The 11,863-nt window shown below is 38.3% G+C and overlaps 2 protein-coding genes across 4 annotated transcripts; both read left to right on the forward strand.

The window, feature by feature from the left end:
* Window positions 1–33: 33 nt before the first annotated feature.
* On the forward strand, window positions 34–11,549 carry LOC104938623 (uncharacterized). Of its 3 annotated transcripts, XM_027276097.1 has the most exons (6): window positions 34–294; window positions 769–1,444; window positions 7,735–8,046; window positions 10,433–10,559; window positions 10,881–10,917; window positions 11,011–11,549. In XM_027276097.1, the coding sequence occupies exons 2-6, from the start codon at window positions 1,381–1,383 to the stop codon at window positions 11,155–11,157; spliced, it is 687 nt and encodes a 228-aa protein (XP_027131898.1). In that variant the 5' UTR covers window positions 34–294; window positions 769–1,380; the 3' UTR covers window positions 11,158–11,549. The 3 variants fall into 3 exon arrangements, with proteins under 3 accessions (XP_027131898.1, XP_027131897.1, XP_019118136.2); XM_027276096.1 differs by having other exon boundaries at window positions 34–1,444; XM_019262591.2 differs by lacking the exons at window positions 34–294; window positions 769–1,444; window positions 7,735–8,046 and adding exons at window positions 9,481–9,909; window positions 10,032–10,331.
* On the forward strand, window positions 2,814–7,380 carry LOC104938622 (uncharacterized). The gene is made up of 5 exons (XM_019262581.2): window positions 2,814–4,502; window positions 4,693–5,001; window positions 5,144–5,237; window positions 5,337–5,388; window positions 6,259–7,380. Exons 1-5 carry the CDS (start codon window positions 4,439–4,441, stop codon window positions 6,448–6,450), a joined length of 711 nt encoding a protein of 236 aa, XP_019118126.1. The 5' UTR covers window positions 2,814–4,438; the 3' UTR covers window positions 6,451–7,380.
* Window positions 11,550–11,863: the final 314 nt, after the last annotated feature.

Below are 11,863 nucleotides of genomic sequence, written 5' to 3' on the forward strand. Positions count from 1 at the left end.
TTGGCTTTATTCTGAAAAACTGCAGGTGAAAAACTCTTAAAGTTCAATTTCTTTCAAGTTGACAAAATAACTAATTTACAAAACTCATGCAAGTTCAGTCATAAACTGAACAGCTGTATTATTTTGTAAAAGCTTTTGAGGTTGATTAAAAAGTACTGTTAAGTAAAGTTAGTCAAAACTTGGGGTAAAATAAAATTGTGTGTGTGATAATGTTGATATGAATCACTTATTTTCAGAGACTATGCAGAGTCAGGAACATCAGGATTAGCTATATGTGAACCCCCCTGTTCTTTGGTGAGCACTGTATTCTTTTGTTTTCCACCTTTAGCAGTTTGCTCATTTACTGTATGCATTCATGTTTCAGAAATTAGCTCATTAGGACCATCAAAGGAATGTATGCACGAGATTTGCAAAGACAACAGGCTTCTTCACTCATTACACCTGCTCGTTACCCGTAAAGACTCGTTTCCCCATCGTTGTCTTCGGACACCTTTTGAGAAGTTGTCTTCGCCTTGTGTTTTGACTGTCACACCGCATGTGTGATGGTGTTAAAATTGCAGGAAGGTGGTCTGTTTCTGAGCCTGAGTTTTTGACTCAGCAGTGAGATGAGATGAAAGTTGAGGTTTTAGCATGACGTAGGTTTCCTGTAGTGTTTCATCACTTTTTAATGTTGCAAAAAAATATGTGAAAGGACAAATCTGCAGCCAGTGTTTAGCAGTAAAGCCACTGTGTTTATAAATGTCTTCATTGCACATTTTGTTTTTATAGGACAATGATGATCCAGATAAACCGGACGCAAGCATGCCAGCAAGTGATCTATACGTACCTATGTCCAAACTGCATCATCACCGGAGCAACTAGAATGTAGCAATTCAACTTGTAGAACAAGAAACACGTGGACAAGAGACGGATTAAATCTATGAAATCCTATAAACCAAATTGTCAATCATTGTCTTACTGTCCAAAATACTGGCAAATATATTGTTAGAATATACATAAAGTACCAAAAGTAAAGTACTTGTGTACGTCACAGAGGTGGAGCAAAGTAGCAGAAAAAAGAAAATGCTTTCTTAGATAGTGAAAGCTGCTATGCTTTGCATTATCCTTGAGTTATGTCACTGGATCATTTAGGGGCCTGTGATTGGCGTGTTTGCTGTCTGTTGTCATTGGTGGTTGCTGTCTGTCAGTCTTAGTGTCTTAAGACAAAAGCAGAAGCTCTAGAGCTGCACTTCCTTCTTCCCACCACCTCTGTGAGAACAGAGAATTTGAGGTTAAGGTAGCTGAAGAGAACAGTGCAAGGAGTCCGCCGTCCCTTCAGTACAATAGTCTGGACACCGAAAACAGCAGCAGCAGTTGCATTGTTCAGATGTCTTGACCAGAATGGATAGATGGAAGCTGTGGTCTGTTCTGCTTCTGACAATACCTTTTTATATCGACAGCGAAGGTACTTTACAGGAAATACTTTGTAACTTTACTGTTAATCTTTCTGTCCTTGGTGTAAAGAGAGCAACAGGATATTTTCTGCTCATTCTTCTGCAACTAAAGATGTTCATGTATAAATACAGATTGTGCTGACTCGACACTTTCATACTGTTTTTATTTTTTATTTGATTGCAGAGGCTAAGCAGCTACACAAAACAATTGGGAGTAAACCAGATGTCACGGAAATTTGCTCCAATGAAACACATAATGCCATCTCATCTGTAGTTTGTAAAATCAGAAATGAGACAAACGGAGGAGAAGAGTGTGTTCTGGTGTATGATCATGTAAAGGGCTTTGAGGATAAATGTGACTCCAGATTCAAACTAATGACACAGAATCAGACTATATTTCTTCACCTGACCAGTTTAACACCAGAGGATAGTGGGAACCACACCTGTCAGTGTTTCCGTCTTGAAGGAGTATTTACTCTTCATCTGAATATCACTGTTGAAGGTAAGCTTGATTTATTTTTCTCACCTTTGTGATCATCATCATCATCATATTTCTCTTATTGGCACAGGTTGGTTGGTAACATTGTAAAGGATATCATTGTCAGTATCTCTGCACTTACAATCAATATAACATACAAGTTTTATAATTATGTAAGAAGTTAAAGGGGGAGTGTAATCTCCAGTGTGTCTGTATAGAGTGAACACTCGTGCTACTTTTCTAACAAAGTATCTTTTTGTTTACATGATTTAAGAGGCTGAATACGCCACCACGTCTGAAGAGGTCGCAGAAACTCCACTTCATATTGTTTTAATTGGAGTGTTTGTATCCATCATGATGATCGGAGTTCTTCTGGGAGTTATCTATAGAAAAAGTCACCATCGGTAAGAGACTGATATGATAAAGAATTTCAGTAGCAAAGACCACACCATCAACTAGATACGTTTAAATGAGAAATTCATGCACTTCTAAAGTTTGTTGGTGCATTGTGGGGAAGTTTTGGTGCAGAATCTGCACGCGAGCACGATGGGTCCTCTTCAAGACGTTTATAGAAAATAGGAAGAAGAGGTAGACAATAGAGAAAGAAGTGGTGGTGGGTGGCAGGGGGCGTTGCAGAATACAAGAACTAAAGAGGATATTTCCAGAAGTGGCACAGTTGTGGTTGAGGTTGTGGTCCTGCTCCTGAAGCTTCAAAACAAGTCTACACATTTCAATTATGTTACTACACATGGAAGAGTGCATGAATAATTTGTTGTTTTTATTTGTCCGTTTACCCAACAGAAGGCAACTGGAAGTACTGGCCAGTCGTCCAGACACGGTACTACTACTACTACTGCTTCTGCTGCTACTACTGCTACTGCTGCCGGTACCTTTTACTTTATTCACCTGCTGGATTCACACAGTTACACCAATACCGATAATTCAAACATGTTTACCACAGTAAACATAAATCAAATTGTACAATATCTACTTTGACGCACCTTTTTCTGCTGAATAGCAAGTTTAAGTAGGCCTGTTTTAAGGTGACTGTTTCGCTTTGCTGCTGCTCCTTGAAGTGTATTTAATAAGTTTTGTGTAAATATAGATTATAGATCATTTTTATGTTTGATTTGAAAGGAGCTTGTTCACTGCATTATACTGTCTAATAAATGTGATGACTGGAATCTATTTTCTTGTCATTAAAACAGATTTAAAAGTTTCTCTTGTTCATTTGTCAGTTCTATTTAAAGCAGACTTCCCCTGTGTATCCTCATGACGCACATTACTTAACTCTACACCGCTATGGTATTTAAAAACACCTAACATCTAGACTGGCTACTTCCTGCGTTAACTTCCTGTCCTCACTCAGATCGACCGTGCAGCTTTTTTCTTCTCTTCACCTCATTCTCAGTCCTGCACACAGAAACTTTTGAAAAGGGACTACTGAGCATAAGCTATTTATCCAACCTCAGCAAATAAACCCTCAATATCCACTCCTATTTCTATTTACTTGGGGTTACCTCAATTACCTCATTGTCACTGTTGATATTTTTTTTACTTAACGAGACTAATTGACAGTAAACAAAAACTTGTTGAAACACTTATGAAACCGCAATGACACAATAAAATTAAACCAGCAAACCAAATTGAGGCTTTATGAGCCCTCATGGTAAGTTATTTCTGATCTGTCTAAGCTGCTCTGCACAAATGATATCCAGATTTCTCCAGCTATGGAAACCTCACGCTGAAACCAGTAACTAATTATCTGAAGGTGATGCGTAAACATTAATATTCACATTTATTTTTAAGATAATATAATTAAATCAATAATAATACTGCTGAGGAGGATTACAGTGAGCAGGTTGGGGTGTAGTGGGAGCATGCATGCTCATGTAGAGCCTTATATGCCATACGCAGGATTTTAAAGTGAACTCTATGGGCAACTGGTAGCCAGTAAAGATGCGTCCGCAAGGGTGTTATGTGGCTTGTGGAGCTCTGTCCTCTTGCTATTTAGTTTTTTCAGGTAGTCATTTGTCATCCACAGATTGATATCATGAAGATAGGTCATGATCGCAGCTGGAGGAAGTAAGGCAGTAGGTTTGGTAGACATATAAAGTTGGGTGTCATCAGCATAACGGTGAAACTGAACACCATGTTGCCTGAGGATACTTCCAATTCGGAGGAGATGGGAAAAAGTCCTGTCGAAAATAAAATGAAATTTAGTTTTTGAGCCTCCTCAGGCAAAGTTACATTTGATGCTTCATTTAATTTGAAAGAGAAATAAATAAATAAAGCAGAAATAAAGCATGTCACCCTGACTGAGTTAGTCATAAGTCACCCACAGAGTCTTAACTTGAAGGTCATGTCTTGTGCTTCCTTTTTAAGACACGTAGCGATCAGCTCATACACTTATAAGGTATTCTGTGTATTTTGGGGATTAGGTAGCAAAAGGCGTGCACCACTGATGATCTTCCTCTCATAAGTATAGTTGTGTACTGAGAGGCAGCACTGTTCAGACTCTGCGATCATGGATCAGTGGATACTCTGGCTTCTTCTGCTTCTGCCACTGGGTTTGTGCATCGACTCTGAAGGTACTGTAAGCTTTTTATTACATACAAGTTGCACTATAGTATGTGTCAGATGTAGCTTGTAATAACTTTGAGCTTTGAAGAACGTATCCCACTATTTGTTGGACATTATCCTTTTTATTCTAGTGTTGTCAGAAATTAATAATTTATAATTAAACACAAAGTTAGGAATGCACTTTCCTCTTGTTTGCAGTCACTCTTGTGAAAACCATTGGCGGAGGACCAGACATCACTCCGGTATGCACCAAAGAAGCACTGAGTAACTTCGAAGTCTTGTGTAAGATCAGCACAGAGAGGACAAGAGGGAAAAACTGTCGCCTGAGGTATCAACATGAATGGGGCGTCGTGAACATATGTGACTCCAGGTTCACGCTCACAACCAAGAATCAGACAGTTTTTCTCCACCTGACCAGTTTAACACCAGGGGATAGTGGGAACTACACCTGTGAGTGTTCACATACTAAGGGAAGACATGTTCTCCACCTCAGTGTCACAGTAGAAGGTAAATGTCTGTTAACTTTGCCTGTATATTCAGGTTTTATGGTGAGCAAATATTCTACCTCAGTATCTGTGGAGGGTAAATTCATATTTACTTACTCGTGTTGTTTTCCATTGCATGTTAACAAATCCATCATCACCTGAAGTGCAGTCGAGCAGCAGTCTTTCCTGGATATCCATCATTGTGATCTGTGTGCCTGGAGTTATCCTTGGACTCATCCTGAGAAGAAAACGCTGCAAGTGAGTGCTTTAAACCTCGTAAAATAATGTAGTTTCTATATAAAATGAAACGAATGACACCAGGCTCACACACTCGTCAACGTTTTTTTTTATTTACAGAGGTGATACGAGGTCAGAAGAGTTCTCTGCCTGTGAAATCCCCGGTTCTTTCGTGAGTCAAATATTCTTTTGCTCGCTATCTTGTCAGATGTGTTAATAGCTGTATAAATGTGCGTATTTAAGCGCACAGTACATATATATATTTTTACATTCGAGGCTTGTTTATTTCGTTTGGAAAAAAAAATAGGTCATAAACAGGAAATAAAGAGAGAGAGGGAAGTTTGTGTCAAAACCACTAAGCAACCACAACGCCTCTCAGGTGGACTTCAGTGAGAAACGTCTCTGTGAACATTAGTCGACATTACAGATACAGTCGATGTGTTCAGTCTATTTTCTTCTCTTGTTAACTCAGACTCACATTAAAGTCAGATAAACTTTAATTTATCTTTTGTCTGCCATCAGTTAGCTTGAAATCACAAAAAGACCGTCTCAAACTTTTCATACCACGTACCACTTTAGAAAATATTTGTTTCTCCAAGTACTGATATTTTGATAGAGCATCAAAATCCAGAGCTCTCATTTGGTAGAAAAGTGGTACTTCTGATCTGTTCTTTTCGTCCTAATATTGGAGCCACGATTGTATAGTGTCTGAATCGTTGACCTCCACTTGACTATCTCATGTCACATTTTCCATCATCATGGATATATGGGCACAGTAAGTGAATGAACGTGACATTGTATCAGGCTGATACTGAAAAAGATATTTTAGGCAATGCACAACTTATTTTAGGTAACATTTCTGCAATGTCTTTGATATATATTGTTTGATATGTTTTCTTCCAAGTACCACTAGTGGTGCTCATACCACAGTTTGAGAACCATCAAACCGTCATCTCCAGAATCCAAAATCTGCGCCTACGAAACTATGAATAGAGCCCTGACTTTAATTTGACGCGCAGTAAGATTTTAATCTTCTCCATAGGACCAAGATGATCCAGATGACCTCTATGATAGTCTTGAGCAACCTGCAAGTGATGTCTACGAGAGCTTCTCAACACATATTGAAGATGACGGCAAGAAAAATTCAGCCAGCGACAATATAGAGACAGCTGATTTAAAACAGGAAGTGGATGAAAAGACAGATGAAGAGTGGGAAATCTATGAAAACATTTGAAACGTTTTCGGCTTTTTGAGACAATAGAGTTTCAGTTTTTGCACTGCTTGTTAGAACTGAAACTTTTTTATGAGCAAACGAGGCAACGTGGCTGTGATTTGGACGAGTTCCACTAATGACAATAACTAGCAGAGGTCAACAAAGTCTAACAACTTAAAGAGTTGGAAATGCTGTACTTTGCTGCCCTCTGTGGGTGAAAAGGAGTCTTTAACACATATAATGTTTGACCTTTTTTCATCCTCATTATTAAAAAATAAAATAAAAATAGAGACAATGTGTGTCTTATGAATTATGTCTTATATAAACTTATTTTCTAAAGACTCCTGATACTTGAATTGTTGGGAACAGGTACTGAACTGTACAATCATTATTCTATAAAATACATTCTGCAAAAATGCACTCATGCAAGACTTCTTTCGTTGCTGTATGACCACAAAAATGTTCTTCTACTCACTCTAAATGTAGTCACCATGTGACATGGTATCTGTTTGTTAAGCGTTCACTGGCTGTGGTCAAACTGGCCTACATTTGTAACCAACAGACCTTTTCCACAGCAGCCATTTTGACGCCTCCACTTATGGCAGCAGCATGAACCTTAATTAGTATCAGTGGTAACAGAGGGAAATCGGTGTAGTTTGTTCCCTTTCAGTTGATTGATTTATGACAGAAAGATGAATTAAAACTACACTCAGATATGCACCAATGCATCTCAATTATAGTTTGTATTTTTAACTTTTTAACTCGTTCTTGTGCATTTCAACACGTTATTGGTTGGTTGAGGTGCATAAATACATCAAATGTTCTACATCTGCCAGCCAAGCTGCTTTGCTTCTTTATCCTTGAGCTATTTCACTGCCAACTGGCCTGTCATTGGGGTGGTTGCTGAAAGCTCTATAGCAGCACTTCCTTTTTACTTTCTGAGAACTAAGAACTTGAGGTTAAGGTAGCTGAAGAGAACAGTGCAAGGAGTCCGCCGTCCCTTCACTACAATAGTCCGGACACCAACAACAGCAGCAGCAGTTGCATTGTTCAGATGTCTTGACCAGAATGGATAGATGGAAGCTGTGGTCTGTTCTGCTTCTGACGATACCTTTTTATATCGACAGCGAAGGTACTTTACAGGAAATACTTTGTAACTTTACTGTTAATCTTTCTGTCTTTGGTGTAAAGAGAGCAACAGGATATTTTCTGCTCATTCTTCTGCAACTAAAGATGTTCGTGTATAAATACAGATTGTTCTAACTCGACTATTTCATACTGTATTTATTTTTTATTTGATTGCAGAGATTAAGCAGCTACACAAAACAGTTGGGAGTAAACCAGATGTCACTCCAATTTGCTCCAATGAAACATTCATCTCATCTGTAGTTTGTAAGATCAGAAATGAGACAAACGGAGGAGAAGTGTGTCATCTGGTGTATGATCATGTAAAGGGCTTTGAGCATAAATGTGACTCCAGATTCAAACTAATGACGCAGAATCAGACTGTATTTCTTCACCTGACCAATTTAACACCAGAGGATAGTGGGAACTACACCTGTCAGTGTTTCCATCTTGAAGGAGTTCTTACTCTCTATCTGAATATCACTGTGGAAGGTAAGCTTGATTTATTTTCTCACCTTTGTGTTTTATGCATTTCCTTCATCATATTTCTCTTATTGTTGGCACGGGTTGGTTGGTAACATTGTAAAGAATATCATCGTCAGTATCTCTGCACTTACAAACAATACAGCATACGAGTTTTATAATTACGTGATAAGTTAAAGGGGGAGTGTAATCTCCTTATGCTACTTTTCTAACAAAGTATTTTTTTTGTTTACATGATTTAAGAGGATGAAAACGCCAGCGAGTCTGAAGAGATCGCAGAAACTCCACTTCATATTGTTTTGATTGGAGTGTTTGTATCCATCATGGTGATCGGAGTTCTTCTGGGAGTTATCTACTGGACAAAAGCTAAAGAGTGAGAGACTGTTCATGTTTGTGGGATTTGGATAATTTAAAAGAGTGGAATTATAAAATCGATGAATATAAATATGGTGTTGTGCATGTTCTGTATATTTCACTTTCTTAAGCTTTGTGTGTATTTGGTCTTCTATTAAGTGATATATGTTGGGTTTTTTTAAAGATATTGTTCGAGGTCAGCAACGTCTGGATTATTTGTCAGTGAAACTCCTGGCTCTCCGGTGAGTAATATATTCTTAAGGTTTCTACTTTTAAACTCAGAAAGGAGCGAAATTATTACTTGTAATCAAACTTACATGAATATGTTTATATATGATGATCTTATGTGACAAACTATATTCTAAAATACATTTCCAACGTCAATGATCCTCTTTATTTTTGAGGATCAGTGGAGTGTGACAGTGTTTCCACCCTTGTTCAACATATTTAATCAGATGCAATACATCAACATTTATTCATTTTGTAGGACAAAGATGACCCCTGTAGCTACACAAGCCTTCGGCAACCAGCGACAGCTGTCTACCAAAGCATTCCCAGATCCAACAAACTAGTGACTGTCCACTTGGATAACCAGGACGCACACGGAGAAGAGGCTGATCAAAGCTGTGGAATATATGAAAACATTCACACCAAAGAATCAAGATAACACATTGACTGTTTTGAAGGTTTGTTGTCCAAAATGTTGAGATTGCAAACAGGTTTGCATGTGAACAGAAAATAAGCTGGAAGATTGTGTTTTGTACAATTTCTGTTATTATAGTCGATATATATGAGAAAGAAATGTGTTTGGTAGTTAACGCTCTGTGTAAAACAGTTTGAAGAGTCAAGAAATGTAATAAAGTTTGTAATATATGAAGCCTCTTGTTGGACCATTTTCATTTTAACACTTGTAACTTGTTTTGAGTAATATACAGTCACCCACAGTGGGGGGCGCTATAGCCTTTCTTTCATTAGACTTTCTTACACACTGAACTACCAAAGAGGGGACTTTATCATGTATCTGCCACAGGGGGGCCTAAGAGGACACTTCAGCAGACACTAATTGATTAAACTGCAATGAGTTGCAAAGACCGTCCTCCTTTCTATTTACAGCACAAGCTCAGGCCTCTAAATATGTGACTGTTTTAGCAGGTCACAATGACTTACAACTCACTTTTTATACAAATTGTAAGCACTGCAGGCAATATTTAACATTGGTTGGACTCTGTACAACTGTAGACCTGATGTTTGATCACTTTTTCCTTGTAGTCTAGTGTTCATATGAAAGCAGAAGCTGCTGTAGAAACACTTCCTTTACATAAGAGTTTAAACCAGCTCGTATCTATGTGAGAGTTTGAGGTTTATGTATCAGAGAACAGATCGACAGGGTCTGTCTGTCCTCGCTTCAGTACAAGATACCGTACACTGACTGCAGCAGTTACTTCTTGACCAGCATGGCAGAATGGAAACTCTGCTTCGTTCTGCTTCTGCCACTAACTCTGTGTTTCGACAGCGAAGGTAATGTACACAAACTAGTTCTTATAATATAAAATTCATGCATGTTCTTTTCACTAATGTTCCTGTTTTTGGTTTTGTGTCATTCTCGTGAAGTTTAAAGTATGATTGATTTTTGATTGCAGAGACTCTTGTGAAAACCATTGGCAGCAAACCAGACGTCACAACATTATGCACCAATTCAACAAACTCTATAATCATGCTTATAGTTTGTAAGATCAGAACAAAGAGAAACTGTAGTCTGCTGTATAGTGTTGAAAAGGGCTTTGAAGATCATTGTGACTCCAGATTCAAACTAATGACGCAGAATCAGACTGTTGTTCTTCACCTGACCAACTTAACGTCAGAGGATAGTGGGAGCCACACCTGTGAGTGTTCACATTCTGGTGGGACATATGTTCGCCATCTGAATATCACTGTGGAAGGTAAACACGTTTTATGCGTTTCACCTCAGTTGTTTGAAGCTGGTACTTCTACTTCACATGGTTAATTCTGACAAAGATGTTTCTTCTTTACAATTTTTTAGAGGACGAAGACGCCAGCAACTCGACACAAACTCAAACTCTAATCCTAAGCGTGTTGATCGGTGCAGCTATCGTCGTCATGATCGCTGGAGTTATTTTGGGGTTATTCTACAGACAAATACGTCACAGGTGAGAGACTTTTTGGATCCATTATTACTTTTCTGCATGCTTTATAACTCGATAGCATTGGAAGCTCTTAAACAATGTGGTGAACACAGTTGTTTTCTTGTTTAATCAAATCAGTTTCATGCAGTTATTTTATTGATATCACTTATAATATATAAACATATATCTGGTTAAGTGCTCTATGGTTTATGTGAATCTTGACTTCTAGTTTCACATGAGGCACTGACATGGTCTTTCATTTCCTGTCTTGTATATGAAAGTAGGCAATGCAGAGTGTATGAGCAGGAAGATTCATTACTAATGCGTTGTTGTCTGACTCAACAGCAAGCAACCACAACCACAGAGCAGTCCTCCAAACATGGTACGTACAGAGAAATGTTATACCTCACCACATCTATCTTTATATATACACGTCCTTTACGTTTTATTTTATAGAGTACATGTCTTTGTGCAGGATCCGGGAGACATCGAGCCGTACAGCACCTTCATACGGAGAGAGAGCGGACTTTATTCAACCGTCAGAGTTAACTGCTCGAACACTAATACCAATAACTCAAAGATGTTTACCAGAGAGGACACACATGCAGGGAAGTCTTTGTAGAGCTTCAGTTATACTGTCATGAAGCAGCACCTGATATCCACAAGGTGGCACTGTTATGCTTTGTGTCAACTTCTGTAATCCTCTGACTGTATCGATTAATTATCTGAGAATAAACGGTTCATTGGCCGCTTCTTGTCTTGATGTCAGATATTCACTTCATCAAATCGGACCATTATTTAATACAAATGACATAGCTCCTGAATGGTCATGCAGAATTGAGTCATCAGTTGTATCAGGAAAGTACTTTACTGATCCCTAAAGGGAAATTTGAGTGTTACAGCTACAAGTATGACAAACACAGAACAGGCCTGAGGTAAATAAGGGAATGTCTAAGGGAAAGAAGAACATGAAGCGCTATCTGTGCCAAAAAAAATAAAAATAAAATGTACAATAACTCGACAATAAAAGGTGCATTCTTATTCAGAGTATACTCTTTAAGAATAAGTGCCTGCCTTAATAATAAGTGCTCTGTGTGCATGTGTGCATACGTATACAAATAGCCCTAGTTTTGCTTTTGTTTTTCTGCAGTTGTGTTTCGTATCATTCTTATTTTGTCCATGTATATGTATAGGGGAGGGTGTCTGCGTCTTTGTATCATCTTTGTAAACATTGTATATCTCTGTTAAGGACAATAAGGACCCCCTCGAAAATGAGATGGTACATCTCAAGGGGTTATCCTTTGAAAATAAAAAATAGATAAAGAATA

This window comes from Larimichthys crocea, unplaced genomic scaffold (genome assembly GCF_000972845.2).
Source record: "Larimichthys crocea isolate SSNF unplaced genomic scaffold, L_crocea_2.0 scaffold288, whole genome shotgun sequence".
In the NCBI taxonomy this organism is placed as follows: domain Eukaryota; kingdom Metazoa; phylum Chordata; class Actinopteri; family Sciaenidae; genus Larimichthys; species Larimichthys crocea.